Source organism: Anomaloglossus baeobatrachus, chromosome 3 (assembly GCF_048569485.1).
Source record: "Anomaloglossus baeobatrachus isolate aAnoBae1 chromosome 3, aAnoBae1.hap1, whole genome shotgun sequence".
Taxonomy (NCBI): Eukaryota; Metazoa; Chordata; class Amphibia; order Anura; family Aromobatidae; genus Anomaloglossus; species Anomaloglossus baeobatrachus.
This window is the reverse complement of record NC_134355.1, coordinates 346,801,684-346,819,552: the sequence shown is the minus strand read 5'-3', so window position 1 is coordinate 346,819,552 and position 17,869 is coordinate 346,801,684. Positions and strand designations below refer to the sequence as shown.

Here is a 17,869-nt window from a genome sequence, read left to right as displayed (position 1 = left end):
TTCATTCTAGGTTTACTGAAGCACTGGGGGCTGCCATCTTGGATTTGCTGTGAGTAATGACATTTAAATCACCTCCTTTATGGCAGCCCTCTGTGCATTCACTGATAGTCGGACTCCAACTCTATACTTAATACAGGACATATCCCTGCTGTGACCAATGCAGAGCATTGTGTGTGTGCATGCGTGTAGCAGAGCACTGTGGGTGTGCGTGTGGCAGAGCATTGTGGGTGTGCACGTGTGTTTGGCAGAGCATTGCGGGTGTGTGTGTTGCAGAGCATTCTGTGTGTGCGTGCATGTGGCAGAGCATTGTGTGTGTGCATGTGCGTGGCAGAGCACTGTGGGTTTGCGTGTTGCAGAGCATTGTGGGTGTGTGTGCATGTGGCAGAGCATTGTGTGTGTGCATGCGTGTGGTAGAGCATTGTGGGTGTGCGTGTGGCAGAGCATTGCGGGGGGGGTGTGGCAGAGCATTGTGGGTGTGCACGTGTGTTTTGGCAGAGCATTGCGGGTGTGCGTGTTGCAGAGCATTGTGTGTGTGCGTGCATGTGGCAGAGCATTGTGTGTGTGCATGCGTGTGGCAGAGCACTGTGGGTGTGCGTGTTGCAGAGCATTGTGTGTGTGTGTGTGTGTGTGCATGTGGCAGAGCATTGTGTGTGTGCATGCGTGTGGCAGAGCACTGTGGGTGTGCGTGTTGCAGAGCATTGTGTGTGTGTGTGTGTGCATGTGGCAGAGCATTATGTGTGTGCATGCGTGTGGTAGAGCATTGTGGGTGTGCGTGTGGCAGAGCATTGCGGGGGGTGTGTTGCAGAGCATTGCGGGCGGGCGTGTGGCAGAGCATTATGTGTGTGCATGCGTGTGGCAGAACATTGCAGGTGGGCGTGCATGCGGCAGAGCATTGCTGGACCGGGGCGTGCCAAGCGCTATGTGGGGAACACTATGCAGCTGTCCTTTGTGACATTTTAGACATTTGTGGTCAATAACAAAATGGCTCCGCACTGTGATCCTAAACGTCATCTTCCCTTATCCTTTTGGAAACACCCAGGTTGGGAGGGGGAGCTGTGACATCACACACAGGAGAGCAGATTCCGCCCACTTCTACTGCAGCTATAATGTGAGCCGTTTCTACAGTAGGATTTCAGCAGCTGCTCCCCCTAGTGTTTAAGAGTGGAAAATATCAAACTTTATTTTTTTTATATTTTGCTCAATTAAAAACAAATAAAATATTTAAACAAAACATTAATACTTTACATTTTTTCAGTTATTGAAATTTATTTATTTTTTTTTGGATGTCACCTTCCCTTTAAGATGTAAGATCACATGACACAAAGCAACATTTGTTTTGTTTTTGAAATGTGGTATTTTTTAGTTGAGGTTAAGAACATAGGAAGCAGTTTTAATCACTGCCAGATAATGGCATATTTGTGTAGCAAAACTATGAGGTAAGACAATGTGTGCTAAAAAATATAATCATAAATATTACAAAAGCTGGCACTAAAAACCCTATATAAGCACAGAAGTGGCACTGATGATTAGCAGCCCTATATTATTTAAAGTGAACCTGTAAGGTCTCACATGCCCCTTAACGTAGCAGCAGGAGCGTGTGTAGACCAAAAATCCCTGCCTAACCATCCCTGTCTAATGATATTGGGTAAAAGCAATGTTTAAAAAATATAAGTTACAATTTCCCTATTCTAATTAGGATTGTGACTAGTCGCAAGGGAATTGTTTGCTTTCTTTCCATGCTATCACGCCCCTGTGTGTGTGATAACATGATTTTCCATGAGCCCACGTCACCACCAGCTCATGGAAATCTCGTACATGTGCGCATCTCATTCCCACAGCGTTACTTGTCCTCTGTAGCCGGGTGTATGCTTGTTGGCTTCACAAGTGCACTGCGCATGACCTGAAGTCTCCTGTACTTCCAACCATGCGCAGTGGGCCTCTCAAACCGGGAAGCAAACACCCAGCTACAAGGGCCAAGCGACACTGCGGGAATGAGACGCACGCATGGGCGAGATTTTCATGAGCTGGTGGTGACGTGGGCTCATGGAATCATGTTGTCACACTCACAGCCCTAATTAGCATAGGCAAAACGTAACTTATAAAGCCATTTTTTATACATTGCTTTTACACGGTATTATTAGACAGGGATGGTTAGGCAAGGATTTTTGGTCCACACATGTTCCTGCTGCTAGGTTACAGGGCATATAAGACCTTGCAGGTTACCCTTCACTTTGGGAAGTTAAATTTTTTTATATATCCCAGCTATAAGAACTCCTCTACTAGATATTCATATTTGTCTCACATCAAGTTAAAGGGAACAAACCAGCAGCTTTTTGCCCTATAAATTAAAAGCAGTGCCATAATGGTGCTAGGAAGCTGAGTAAAATGATACCTTTAACTCAGGGGTGGGGAACCTTTTCTGTGGCCCTCGGGCAGATTCTCGGGGGCTGTCGCTGTGGTCTTGCAGGCCGCCGGCCCTTTAATTCCCACATGCGCTGCTTGTGCGTACCATTGAGCTCCTCTGCTGGCCAGTGTCAGCGTGCTCAGGACTTACTTTGTGGGCAGGATTAGCGCTCTGTGCTTCCGTCCCACAGCAGCTTCCAGCGGTGTGTGTCCACCCTTCGGAGCTGTGTGCCTGCCCTCTGCCCTCCAATGCCATGTCTGGCGCCTGCCCTCCGATGCTGTGTGTCCTGTCCTTTGTGGCCACCCCAGTTCTCTGTACCCCCCATCCAGAGTTGTGTGCAACCCTCAGTGCTGTGTGCCTCCCCAATGCTGTGTATCACCCCAGGTTTGCGTTCCCCCCAGTGCTCTGTGCAGCCACCCCAGTGCAGTGTGCCCTCCCAATGCTGTGCATCACTCTCAGTGTTATGATCCCCCAATGCTGTGTTCCCCATGAGATGGCCATGCCCCCTAGTGATGTATATAGTCCCCAAGTGCTGTCCGTGCCCCCAGCCCCTCTTGTGATGTCTGTGCACGCAGCGTCTCCTGTGACATATACATCACAGGAGGGGCTGGGGGCATATATATGTGCCCCCAGTGTCTCCTCTGATGTATATACAGCAGTCCCAGTGTCTTCTATGTGATGTATATGTCCCCAGCCCCTCCAGTGATGTATGTGTCCAAAGTGTATCCTGTGATGTATATAGAGCAGTCCCAGTGTCTCCTATGTGATGTATGTGCCTCCAACGTCTCCTGTGATGTATATACGGCTTCTGTTATGTGATGTATATCATTTACCAATCTTATTATCACAAAGAGTTGACTGTGCTCCAGACCAAGACAAACTTGAAAAAGCAGCTGTGATAAGAAACATGATTAGTATCACCAAACATCACAGCCGCGCCAAAGAGAAGCAGCTCTGGCTGCCACAGTAGGGGAGAGTTAATTGTTTGACCAAATATTGTAGGTTGGTAGAAGTTTTCAAATGGAAAAAATGTTCCCCACCCCTGCTTTAGCTGATAAATACAAGTCTTAAATGCAGAGTAATCTTTGTCCAAACATCCGAAAATGATGTCATTGGTGCAGTGGCTTGATCATAGGGGCAGGACTTTGTGGGTCAGGTCTTCTGTAATGATTATTCCCTGGCTGTCTGCTTCCTTTCCTTAAATTTCTCCCCTCTGCCACCACGATTGGCGCCATGTCCAACTTGTGCGCAGTACTATTTTCAAACTTTGCTCCAAGTCTTCAATAAAATGTTGCCAGAATCAGCGCATGTGTGTTCCATGATCTCTTACCATTTTACTGAGGACACTGTGGAGATGACTATGAGCAGTAGAGCATGCACTGATATATATATAAAAAAAAAATCTTCGGATGTGCCGCTACCGCTCATATTTGTCAAACATTTAAGGTAAAAATACCCCTTGCTTGGAGCTATATTTGTTGTAATAATTAATCATTTTGCTAACAAATAGCTAATGATGCCAAAATCACACAATTAAAAACACATTAAAGCTGATTGTAACCAATATGTAATGTATTTTATCCTTCCACCAATCAGTAAAATTACAGGCTGTGCCTGTATGGACAGCCTAAGACATTCTTACCAGAATCAGGTAGCAAAATGTTTCCAACACTTACACATTTATATATTAGATGGAATCTGTCAGCAGGTTTTTAACATGTAATCTGATAGCAGCATGCTGTATGCGCTGAGTGTCTTATTCCACTGATGTTTTGTTTACTGGGCTGTGTTTTGTCATTTCAATAAAATCAGTGTTTTAATCAGATTATAACTAGGTGCCTTGTGCATTCTAGTCAACTTCCCTGTGTAACACTGCCCATACCACTGATTAGCAGATGTCAATGTATAGTGTATACAGCAAGATGTGGGCAGGGTTATACAGGGATAAGTAATCAAAAGCATTACTACATCTGCAGCAGAGTAGAGTGATTTATCAAAACTGAACCAAGCAATGCAGCAAATGACATCGCTGGAATCAAGGTCATCATGCTGCTCTCGGATTACGTAGTAAAAACCTGCCATCAGATTCCTTTTAAGAAGAAATCAATCTCAATTCATGTAAACCAAAAGGTCAAGCATGTTTTACTAAAAATACAAGGTAATCTGAATAGTACTCCGAACAGAGGTATATTCTCAGGTAATCCAATATTAGATAGAAGCTTTCCTAATAGAAGTCTATGACATGGTTACGCAGATGCCTCCGCCACTTTGGGCTGGTGCTCTTCTTTCTCATATTCCATATCTGTGGACTGCTCTTGTGCCACCATCTTCACTGCATGAATAGCATAGTTAACGCTTGTGTCATCAATCCACCGCCAGGAACCCCAAAATGGGTTATACAGCATGCCCCTCAGCATATCCACCACAAATCCATCTGGAAAAACATACTAGTATCAGTAACAACTAATAAGGCTGGAAAAAGATTTGCACTAAACATGAGGAAAAAGATCACTGCCTAAGAATATGTGCACGCGATATCTTTAGGACCCGGTGTGCTCGTTGAGCTTTTCCTGCAAAAGACAATTTAGGTAAAAGCCGGAAGGTTTGTTTTTTTTTTTTTACATAAAATGTCAAAAAAAAATTTTTAAGTCTTTTCTGATGTCTTTTGTGGTGGCTTGGTCACCAGCGGTTTTTGTTTTTTGTTTGTTTTTTTTAATTGTGTATATAAATAGTGAACAGCTTTCAAGAGGAAGCCGCAAGAAAATCTTAAATTACTTACCGGTAATGATTTTTTTCAGAAGCCACGACAGCGCCACCAGAGAGAGATAGGACACCCTAGGACAGGAAACCCTACAGAAATAAAAGGGGTGGCCTCTCTCCCCTGCCTCAGTTAGGTTACAAAGCACAGAGAGGATCAGAATAAATATAGGGAATAAGTACCATACCCTCACAAACACTCACTTAAACCAACAATGCGTCGGAACGTGGATCCCAATAACCAAAGGTGAAAATTGAAAGGGGTGGGAACCTTGGCGCTGTCGTGGCTTATGGAAAAAATCATTACCGGTAAGTACTTTAAGATTTTTCCCTTCACCACGACAGCACAACCAGAGAGATTACGAAGACAGCCACCATAGGGAGAGGGACCATAGCATCCAACAACCTACTACCAAAGGCAGATCCACCGTGGCCGACAACTAAATAGTAATGCTGAAAAGGTCGTAGGAGAAGACCAGGTAGCAGCCATACATACGAGATCCAAGGGAACATTCACCCTCTCGGCCCAAGAAGTCGCCACCGCTCCGGTAGAATGAGCCGTGACACCTTGTGGGATGGGCCTATTCAGGGCTACATAATGGCCCCTATGACCCATCCAGCCATCGACCCCTTGGAAGCGGAACACCCCCCTATTAGGACCCTGAAACACTGGAACAGAACCCGACATTACTGCCAGGCCTAGAGACCGCAGTGTACTGCCTTAAGGCTCTAGACACATCCAATGAAGGCAATCGTGCCTCTGTAGGATTCTTAGGGGCTGGACCGAAGAAGGAAGACAAGTCCTGAGACCTAACCTAGTCACCTTGGGGAATAGGCAGGGTCAGACCACAGCAAAAATCCCCCGGAGTACTTGGTCATCCAAAGCTGCATATAGGGGGGGGGTTCATTGAAAGGTTTGGAAGGGCGCAGACTCATCTAGCTGATGTCAGGGCCACTAACTGAGCAACTGTAATGTCAGGAATTTAAGAGAAGCATCAGTACGAGGTCCAAACGGGGTCCTGTCAATGAGTCCAGACCAGAGTGAGAACCCATGAAGGAACATTAACAAGGAAGTGGCCTATCCCTTCGACAGGAGGAATAAACCGCTCAATCCACCGATCACCTGCTGAGTCAGAGCCATAAAATGCCCCTAGGACTGAATCTGGACTTGCAAAGTACGGACAGACAGTCCGAGCACTTGCCCTCTCCGAAGGAATGCCAGAATGTCCCCACCTGAGGCTCGCCCAATGGGCTCCTCCCAGAAGAGACAAGAACCGCCTCCATACCCTGGCGTATAATATGGTGGTAGCCGGCCTCCTACTCCACAAGAGATAGGAACCAGACAGGAGGAACAAACCCTGACCTGCGATCAGTAGCCCCTTCAAATTCCAGATACTGATATCTTCCGCAGCCAGAAAACCAAGCCCTCCTGGGCCAAAAAGATCTTAACAGCAGTAACCGAGCGTTAATCTCCCCCCCTCAGACCTTCACCGTGGCAGCGCCACAGCACTTCTGTGTATCCCATCCTGGGACAGGAAACCGAAACTGAGGCAGGGGAGAGAGGCCGCCCCTTTTATTTCTCTAGGGTTTTCTGTCATAGGGTGGGCGGACCTATCTCTCTCTGGTGGCGCTGTCGTGGTGAAGAGAAATAGTCGTCAGGCACTTCTTTTAACTGCTTTTCGGCTTATGAAGCCTGAGGTGGATTAACCCCGGGCAATTTTCAGTTTTTGTTCCCCTTCTTCCAAGAACTGTAATGTTTTTATTTTTCCGTCAATCTTGCCATATGAGGGCTTGTTTTTTGCTAGACGAGTTGTACTTTTAAAATTGAACCATGAATTTTGCCATATTATGTACTGAAAATCAGTAAAAAAAAAATGTCTAAGTGCGGAAAAACTGCAAAAAAAAGTGTGATTGCACGATTGTTTTTGGGGTATTGTATTCACAATGTTCACTATATGGTAAAACTGATGTGTGGGTGTGATGCCTCAGGTCGGTACGAGTTCGTAGATACTTAACATGTATAGGATTACTTTTATCTAAGGGGTTAAAAAAATTCACTTTTTGCACCATTTTCTGATATTCGTAGCGTTCACATTTTTCAGAATATTGGGGCTCAATTATGGCTTATTTTTTACGTCGCCATTTTAACGCAGATTGCCTGTTGTATTTTGCGCAAAATAATTAAATTTATGCGTATGGAATTTTTTTGCTGCTACATCGTTTACCGATCATATGAATAGCAAGTCGTTTTTAGATTGCTATGCATATGGCGGAATATTTGTCTTTTGCATTGTGATGTTCTTATACTTTTGGATATGATTTTGTGATGAATAAAAGGGGTTACTTTTTATCAAATATTTAATTATAGGTTATATATTGAAGGCAGAATCTGCCTGAAAAAGACACAATGTGCACATACCCTAAAAACGCAGCACTGCTTTTAGAGTACATACAACGGAATATGGTGGCCTAATTCATGTGGGCAGGTCATTATAAGTATTGTCCTCTCCACCTTGTGCAAGCGATTTAATAAGATTACTTACTGGATTCAAGTAGCCTCTCCAGCTCTACAGGCGAGATGAACTTGTCCCAGTTGTGAGTACCGTCTGGTACAATGGACATCACTTTCTCAGCCACCAATATTCCAAGAAGGTAGGATAGCCTGGTTTTATTAATAGTGGTAATAAAAAGGGAACCGCCTGGCTTCCAGGAAAGAGACAGAGACTTGTCAGCATTCTACACGTTCCATATGGGGAATAATTTTCTGATGTTATTCAATGATATTAGTTCAATTCACATTAAAGTGTAACTAAACTTTTTTATATATACACATATATCTATCTCTCTCTCTCTCTATCTATCCACACACCCTGTCCAGGTCCTAACATCACCACCAGTCCATCAAATGCACAGCTCAGGTGGCTGAAGTTCTCAAAGTGGTGTCCAGACTAGTGATGAGTGAGCACTACCAGCACCCAAGTATAATGGAAGTCTATGGGGGATTACAGCATTTTTCAGAGAAATCTTCTGGAAAAATGTTCAAGTGCCCCATTGACTTCCATTATACTTGGGCGCCCATGTCACGCCCCTCCGAGCATCCAACTGCTCTTAACGAGTATCGAGCATGGTAGTGCTTGCTCATCACTAGTACAGACTCATGATTCCCAATACATTTAGGCATTTACGCCAAATGTCTGGAGTAAAATACTTTAAAAAGTTGCAGAATTTTGGCGTAACATGGGATTCCTCAAAAATGTAGTGACGTTTGACTTTATCACACAAGTTTCATCCAGCTCCGCCAAAATGGGAGGAGCTAGGGCAGAACATTTTTTATCAGTTGTAGTGTACCTTACACCAGGAAGCTCATTTCAGTGCCTGACAGAAGTAAAGCCAGTTTGACACATCCGGCATTTCCCCGGATTGCCAGATCTGGCACACTCCAGTATAGTGTAATACTGTACAATGGCATTTCAACGTTAGAAAAAAATTCCAGCAAACAAGTCCATGGAAAAATCTTCATTAAAAATTCATATTTTATTTATCAGAACTTATAAACCAGTCCATGTTATCACAACTGCCCCAGCAGAGGATGCGTTTCGAACGTTCGAAACGCATCCTCTGCTGGGGCAGTTGTGATAACATGGACTGGTTTATAAGTTCTGATAAATAAAATATGAATTTTTAATGAAGATTTTTCCATGGACTTGTTTGCTGGAATTTTTTTCTAACGTTGAAATGAGTTCTGCTACCTTCCTTTCCGTGCACGGTCCTGGATAAGCGGTCTCCAGTGAGAAGCAGGTGAGCTGGACAAAGTAATTTTGTTTGTGTACAATGGCATTGTGGCAACCTCCGGTCGCATGCTCCAGTCACATGACAGCATGTGACCGGAGGTTGCCGCATAGCCATTGTACTATATTACACTGTACCACAGTGTGTCGGATCCGAAGAAATGCCGGATGTGTGTAACGGGCCTAAGGTTTCTGGTGAGGCGAACACCACTTGTCAGATATGTTTGATTCATTAAGTGGCGTGCACCTTTTAATTAACATGACGTCTCTTACTCCATCTTGATTAAGAGTGGCATGTGCAGCTCAAGTCTAAATGAATCAAGGACATAGACTTTCTATTGGGTCCTAACTCTGTTCTGCTCATGAGCTTGGACAGGAACTATACCCTTTTTCTACTGAGCGGTATTTTAAGCTATTGGTGGAGGCTTTAGGAACCAGCATGCCACAGATCTATAGGGAACTAATGGACTTACAAGATGTAGAAAGAAAAAAAAAAAAACTATACCAAAGATACAAACCATAGTAAAAAGAAGCCATCCCCTATACCTTCAAAACTTGAAAGCAGCTTTGGATAAAAGACTCCACGTCATTGACATGTTCTACAACTTCTGAGGCCACGACTGCTTCAAAGCTTTCCATGCCGTGCTCCACGATATCTTCTATTGAGCAATGTCTGTACTGGATACATTTGTCTAGAACCGGGTCGAATGATTTGTGCAGCTCTCCAGTGCGGATGTTATCTTCTACAGGATCTATTCCAGTGACAGCAGCACCAAGTCTGCCTAGTGGCTGCAGCAGAAAAGCATAATATGGGCTAAATTATATTTTACGGAATTATTGTCTTATTTTAGTAGTCATTTGCATTTTCCACAAAAATAGAAATTTGAGAGCATCTTTTCTTAGAAATCAGTGTTGTGAAGGAATAAATTGTCAATTATTACTATTTCTTCTGCTAAAGTGACTTGCCCCTACAAACTCTTAAATTGTCCAATAAGGGCTGGCTGTGTAGAGACACACACCATTAACAGGGAGCATAATAATGAGTCATAAAAAAGGGTGTACTGAACGTATTTCATGACGAGTACAGGCATATACTGTAATAATGGGGTATGCCCTCCTAATGAGGCATAAAAGTGTGGCAGAACTTTGAATGGTAAAATAAAGGTGGGGGATCACATCACTGAATAAATATTTCAGTCTGCATTTGCTCTTTTTTTTAGTTTACGGAGAACTAGTGAGTGAGTTCTAAATTGTCGCTGACAATAATAGTTTTTGGTTACCTCAGACAACAATCCGCCGCCACAGCCAACATCGAGTATCCTGATGCCCGCTAGAGGGCTCCCAACATCATGATTATGGTTCTTGCTCATTAGAATGTCTCTGAGGGCAAAATGGGTTACAATTACATGTACTGTAAACTTACTTTTCATGTTCCTACTAGTGATGAGAAAGCACTATCAAGCTTGGGTGCTCCTAACGAGCAGATCGGACACTCAAGACGGGCTCAACTCATGTACTGTGTACAATGAAAGTCAATGGGAAATTCAAGCATTTTTCAGAAGATCTTCCAGAAAAATGGCCGAATTTCCCATTGACTTCGATTATAGTTGGTTTTCGAGTCGATCCCACTCATTTCGGGTACAGAGCATGGTAATTTTCACTCATCATTAGTTCCTACCAGTGCTTTGAACATGGAGAACTGTTCTATAACTATTCCAGGAGAAACAGCTCATTAAAGACACTTTCCAAGCTCATAGTAATATTGATGACCACAGGATAGGTCATCAATATCAGATCAGTGGGGGTCCAACACCCGACACTCCCAGTGATCAGCTGTAAGCATTGGACGGAGCTGACCAGTACAGCTCCACTCAATGTCCAGGGACAGTCGTCAGATGTATAAGGGAATAGGAGCTGATCTGCAGCTCTCAGGAGTGGCAGCTACACACTGAACAAATGTACTACTCATGTCCGTTCAGTGTTTAAATCCAGCCGTTACTGGGCTTGATAACTGCTGATCATTAGGCGTGCTGGGTATCGGACCCTCACCAAACTGATATTGATGACCTATCCGGAGGGCATCAATATTATATGATTTTAACTCATTGCCAGAGGTGTCTCAGCGGCATGCTTCTCTTTCCCCATTGAAATTAAAAAAAAAAAAATCAAGATAATGAAAAGGTGGCACTAGAGGAAGAAAAAATAACAGTATATGCTTTTCACAAAAAAAAAAAAAGTACACTTTTTACAGCTTTAATATAAAAGGTTTTCAATGTTATATTAAGCATACCTTATAAGTGGCACCCGTATATCATTCATAGCATGCAGCGGAAGATATACTCCTTCTTCATCCCACCATTTCGCTGACCATGCCTGGAACTTCTTAACCTCCATAGGGTCGACAGTATGTGCGGTACTATATAGGCGTCTTAAACGGCAACTGTACAAATATTACAACTTCAAATTAATTAAAAGCCAAAAACTGTACGTCAGCAGGGGAGTAAAAGGCTAGAAAATACACTTGTAGTTGTCCAAAACATGCAGCTCTACTGCTACTACAAATGTGCCCCTCGTTTCTTCTGTTTCCTTCACTTAATTAGTAATATGTATATGAAATATTATATTTATAGTCGGTGCTCCTTTTGTGACCTCTATACTGTATATTTTCTCTTCATACCTATGGTGTGGTGGGAGATCTCAGCTTTCATAGCCAAACATGTTTCCAAATTGCATTTTATATAGAGTCACTGATAATCAAAGGGGAAGATCCTGCAGCTGCATCCCCCTCCTCTCCATCCCCCACTTTTATTTTTTTTTTGTTTTTTTGGGCAACAGAGCAGGTTTCTGAACATTTACAGGGAGCATGCAGACAGGAAAAGGGAAATTGTATGAAAGGTGTATTCCAATGTATTTACTTGTAAAGATATTTCCATAGAAAAAAAAAGACAAAATGTCACTTTATAAAGAGCTCCTTACCGACTCCGCACATACGACGTATCCGGTCACTAGCTTTCTCAATAAAAACTGCAAACATTACTAAATAGATCGGATCCAAAAGAGCGCAGTCCTGCACCACCCGTGTAAGCCTGCCACACCTGGGATCACTGGAGGATGAGGAATATAGCACTAGGCGTCCTTGTTGGAAACCGGATCAGCGTGCTGGTCCAAACAGCGAGAGTCAATTCCATTAATCCGTACAGAAGAAGAAATAGACCGCACCAATGCTGATATCTTTTTCCGGATCTTTATTCCATAACCAAGGTTAGAAGGTGCAAATAGAACAGCGGGTGGAGGAGACCTGGATGCGGCCCCTCACTATGGACGACGGCCGTTTCGCCTGTGATTAGGCTTCCACGGGTCCACATGTGGGGTAAGATCAACCCTCCCTAAATAGGATCATGCATCCAAGTGAATGAAGTGTATAATACAATAAAAGGTACTATGTATACATATTTCACGTACCACAAAATATAAAAACACACATTGTGAGCAATACAAAATCGGACACTATTACAGAGGAATGAATTATTGTCATTCACAAAAAACAAAATCATACATGGTTTTTATATGTGCAATAAAAATTACTACTCGTTTTTTCTTTATCAGGTACGTGAAATATGTATACATAGTACCTTTTATTGTATTATACACTTCATTCACTTGTTTTATGTGTGGGAAGGTCACCTGGATGCATGATCCTATTTAGGGAGGGTTGATCTTACCCCACATGTGGACCCGTGGAAGCCTAATCACAGGCGAAACGGCCGTCGTCCATAGTGAGGGGCCGCATCCAGGTCTCCTCCACCCGCTGTTCTATTTGCACCTTCTAACCTTGGTTATGGAATAAAGATCCGGAAAAAGATATCAGCATTGGTGCGGTCTATTTCTTCTTCTGTACGGATTACTAAATAGATCTCTCAGGTTCTGACAAAAATGGTGTATAATCCTGATATTAAAGGAAAGCCTTCATCAGAAAATGACAAAAAAATCCCATATCACAATTTGCTTTAAAAAAAAGTTGAAAAACTTTCAATTTTCAACCTGGCAACTGGGGCTTTTGTGTTTTTTTTTCTTGTTTCAGGAAGCAACACATGTGGATATCCAGAACGTTGGATCCTGACCCTATCTTTTGTATTGATGTGTCTAATGAGTATGTGCAAAGGTGATTTTGAAGGAAAGGGGAGCAGAGTCAGCTGTGACATTGCCCATTATAATTGGTAGATTATCAGCTGTGTAGAGGTGTTACCGGTCACTGTAATCCTGCCTCTTACGGTACGTGTGCACAACCATTTTCTCTCCATCCTATAAAAACTGTCCCATTATGCTGCTTAGAGTTTGATCAGAGTGGGATCCATTTTTCTTGGAGGTGGAGGAAAAAAACCCAAAAGTGCACCTTCTACATTCTGTTAGACTAAGGAGAATAGAACCACACACAATTGTCATCCAAGTGCAGTCTGATCTTTTTCACAAACCCATAGACTTGAATGGGCTCTTATAAGGAGCCTGTTTTCCTCAAAGGACAACATATATGACTACTATAAAAACACCAAGCCGGGCCAGTGCGAAATGTGCAAATATTTCTAATATTGTTTTTAAAATAAAGATTGTGTTTCAAAGAAAAAAAAAAAAAAAAAAAAAATATATATATATATATATATATATATCTTTTTTTTCTTCTTTTTACAGTACATGTAACACAAAAATCTGATTTAAAGGGAACCTGTCAGGTGCAATATGCACCCAGAGCCACGAGCAGTTTTGGGTACCTATTGCTAATCCCTACCTAAGGCTGCTTTCACACTTCCGTTGTTTTGCATCAATCACAATTCGTCGCTTTGAGGTATTTTGCAGGAATCCGTTTTTTTCCCCGTAAACTTCTTTTAGTGAGGGATTGTGACCGATGGCCCTGCGTTGCATCCGCCGCGTGATGGATCAGTCGTTTACTGACGGTGGGAGCAACGCTGAATGTAACGTTTGTGTGCGGCGGATCGTTTTTTTATTGTGAGCATGCAAACAGTAAGAAACCATGATCTACTGTAAATTCAGGTCCAGCGGCAGTAACGATCAGCTGATCAGCCGGCGGCCAGCTTTTGTGAGCAATCAGCTATTAGCCCGGCGGCCGCCTTTTGTGAGCAATCAGCTGATCGTTCACATAAGCTGGCCACCGGTAAAACAGTAAAAAAAAAAAAAAAACCACAACGAATCTTTTTTTTTTTGCAGCATCAGTCACATCAGTTGTGCCACTATCTGCCACGCATCTGTTGCATCAGTCACACAACTGATTGTGACGGATGCAAAACAACGCAGCCTAAGGCTATGTGCGCACATTGCGTATTTACATGCAGTTATGCTGCGATCTGCACCGCAGCATAACTGCATGCGTCCTGTGTCCCCAGCATAATCTATGAAGATTATGCAGGAGACGTGCGCACGTGGCGTATTAGAGCGCAGCACTTCGGCTGCTGCCTGAAGCGCGCGTTCTAAGAAGGGACATGTTATTTCTTTCCTGCGCTCTGCATGCATCCCCCGCTCTGTCTATGGGAGGGGCCGCACTCAGAGCGCATGGAATCAGCTTTTTTTTTTTTCATTACGGACTCTTTCTGCAGCGATTTGACGTGCACGTGTGCTGTTCAAATCGCTGCAGAAATTTCTGCAGGGACAAACGCTACGTGCGCACATAGCCTAACTGTCCCTAGTATACACTAGCATAGATAAAGAGATCTTTAGAAAATGTATTTCTAAAGTTCTTTTATCTTATGCTACTGAGTGCGGGGGACTAGTCTCAAGTGCGTTATATCGCCCAACTAGTCCGCCCTCTTAGCATGTTGGCACGCCCAGAGGGGTGTACTAACATACCTGTGTCTGCGCTTCTGAATGCCAGGCACTACCGGTCATGCGCAGTATGAAGCTGGGAGTGTGCGTCACGGCTTCAGAGAGGTCTACTGCGCATGACTAGAAGTGCTGAGCATTCAGAAGTGCGGTCACAGCAATCGCTGCTGATGCTGTATTTAATAGCATGTTAGTACACCCCTGTGGGCGTGCTAACATGCTAAGAGGGTGGACTAGTCGGGGGGATATAACGCCCTTGTGACTAGTCCCTGCGCTCATTAGCATAAAATAAAAGATCTTTAGAAATACTTTTTCTAAAGATCTCTTTATCTATGCTAGTGTATACAGGGACTATTGCAGAGGTTAGCAATATGCACCCAGAACTGCTTGTTGTTCTTGGTGCACAGTGCACCTAGCAGGTTCCCTATAAACAATAGGTCATTTTCTGCTGACAGCTTCCCATTAAGATTAGAAGTTTATGAATTCAACTATAGAATGAGTCCAAGAGTATTCAATTTCCACCAACCGAGCCCGACAGCTGCAGCTTGTAGAGAGCAGTAAGAGATCTCAGCAGGAGGGACACTGAGGAGCCGGCAGTCAGGCTAGGGAGGCGGAGGTTAAGAAACTTTCTAAAAGGAATATACAGGAAAAATTCTGACATTTTCACAGTAAATGCAGGATACATATCTGCTTAGCATATTTAGTATTGTATGCAGGTTGCACTTTTGAAATCTGGTGATTGATCCGCATTAAGTTTGTCGCTGACGTTTAACACACAAAGCCTAATCGAAATACTTACTGTCTTCTTGCTCCAGATGCAGGGCCGATACTGCCATTTACTTCAGAAAACTTTCCAGCAGCAGGTGGAGGACACATGGCTAGCAACAAGAAAATCAAATAGAAAACTTGTTAAAAAAAAAACAAAAAAACAAAAAAAAAAAAAAACAGAAGCCGGAAATGCTATATACACTCCGCACACTCTCTCCAGTGAGAAGAAAATCTCCCGTTACTACACTGCCCAAGTATGAGAACGAACACCCATCTTCTCTGCAATACCAAAGACAGAAGAGCTCTACAATCCTTAACATTGCAACATCAAGAAAGGAAAAAAATATTCACTATCAAATAGGAGCGACACACAGAAATATACGCACTTACATGCTGTTAATGAGGTTATTAATGACACTTGGGCATGGAAATCATCACGATCTGCTGCTGGCAGCTCCCTTTGCAAATGTGGTCTAAACATAGTACCATGGTCTCCAAAGTCGCTAGACTTGTCTACCCCTTTGACCACATCCAGGACATCTTTGGTCGGCAATTGCAAAGAGATGACGGGTATGGATGATTTGTGTGTACAAAGTGCAGGAAAACATTCCTCAGACGACCAATAATAACTGCACTGATACCATAAAAAGGCACCTAAGGCCCCTTTCACACGTCAGTGATTATGGGACGTTTGTGCTTTTTTTTTTTTTTTTAAACGCACCAGAATCACTGACATACGCAGACCCATTATAATGAATGGGTCTGCTCACACGTCAGTGATTTTTCACTGCACGTGTCTCCGTGCGGCGTACCCGCGTGTGCGTGATTGCCGCACGGAGACATGTCCATTTTTTTCTGGCATCACTGATGTCCCACGGACCACGCAGTGGTGTGATCCGTGAAACACGTGCCAGAAAAAACCGTGCTTTTAAAATAATAAACATTTTTACTCACCCGGCTTCAGCCGCGCTCTCTGCAGCCCGTGCAGCCTGCTGCTTCTGAGCCGGCTCATTACTGTCGCGCATATTCATGATGCACGACACAGCCGACCCGGAAGCAGCTGCTGCGGGGGTCAGCGCCGGCCAGATGCTGCACCGCGGGAGCGATCAGCACCATGGACAGCGGGAGCGGGCGCAGGTGAGTTGATTTCTAAGTGCAATCACGGGCCACGGAGAACGGATTGCACTTAGACAACCCAATCACGGCACACGCAGGGACATGTGCGTGTTTTACACGCCAGTGAAAAACGTCAGTGTTTTTCACTGACGTGTGAAACGGGCCTAAGTGTGAGCGTTTATGCCTGTGGCACACATACTTGATACAGAATAAATTGAGGGGTTTTGAAAATGTAGTTTACCTTTTTTAACCCCTTAAGGACCACGCTACTTTCTACATTAATGACTGAGCCTCATTTTTCAATTTTTCATAAGGTAATAACTCTGGAACGTTTCAACATATCCCAGTGATTAGACTGTTTACACATTGTACTTCATGTAAGTAGTAAATTTTGTTTGATAAATTGTTTATTTATGAAAATATCAAAAATCTGTCAAAAAATTAGAAAATTTCACATTTTTCAAAATTGAATTCAATTTTATGCCCTCAAACCAGAGAGTTACCATATTTTTCGTTTTATAAGACGCACCAGATTATAAGACACACCTCAAATTTAGAGGTAAAAAAAAAACAAAACTAAAAAAAACTAAAAATGGGGTCCGTCATACTCCGGTGTTGTCTTTCCAGAGGGGGGCGGCAGCAGTGGTGGAACGAGGGTCAGAGGAGGCAGAGGCTGTGCTAGCAGCGGCAGCGGGTCCATGGTGGCGGCAGAGGCGGGTCAGTGGTGTCAGCGGCGGCTTAGTGACAGCGACAGGTCAGTGGTAGAGCAGGCCAGTGTGGCGAGTGTCCCAGTGGTGAAACTTCTCACAAATCCCTTCACTAATGAGGCAGCAGAGACACTGTGGACTCTGTGTGGCTTATGTTCGGCTTGCTTGTGTGACGTGGTCCACCGCACTTTTATGAATGTCCAAAAAGATGGCCACGACCTGGTCATAGGACAGAGAGTCCAAAGCATCTCTATCTGCGTCATTATAGTGAATGTTCAGAAGTTCTGTCTGAATCATGTATTTCAGAGATTTACAAGGAAACCTCGATGTAAGCGCTCAGCACAGGATAAATGTGAGCCGAGCCTTACTGCGATCATTGGGAGGAAGAATGAACAAAATCGACAGCAGATCAAGAATTGGCTTTATTTATTATTTACTCCCTTCACCTTGAGGTATAAGTGATTAGATGTATTTATTATTATTTGGGTTGCTTGTTTTTT

The 17,869-nt window shown here is 43.5% G+C and overlaps 1 protein-coding gene across 1 annotated transcript in view; it reads right to left on the bottom strand.

Annotated features, from left to right (window-relative positions):
* Positions 1-3,958: 3,958 nt before the first annotated feature.
* Positions 3,959-17,869, bottom strand: part of COQ3 (coenzyme Q3, methyltransferase) — a 16,576-nt gene continuing 2,665 nt past the window's right edge. The window contains exons 2-7 of the mRNA XM_075340105.1: positions 15,578-15,656; positions 11,240-11,389; positions 10,230-10,329; positions 9,496-9,738; positions 7,705-7,864; positions 3,959-4,838 (exon numbers count right to left, since the gene is read on the bottom strand). Coding sequence (XP_075196220.1) covers positions 4,651-4,838; positions 7,705-7,864; positions 9,496-9,738; positions 10,230-10,329; positions 11,240-11,389; positions 15,578-15,656 — 920 coding nt within the window. The 3' untranslated portion in view covers positions 3,959-4,650. The remainder of the gene's footprint in view (positions 4,839-7,704; positions 7,865-9,495; positions 9,739-10,229; positions 10,330-11,239; positions 11,390-15,577; positions 15,657-17,869) is intronic.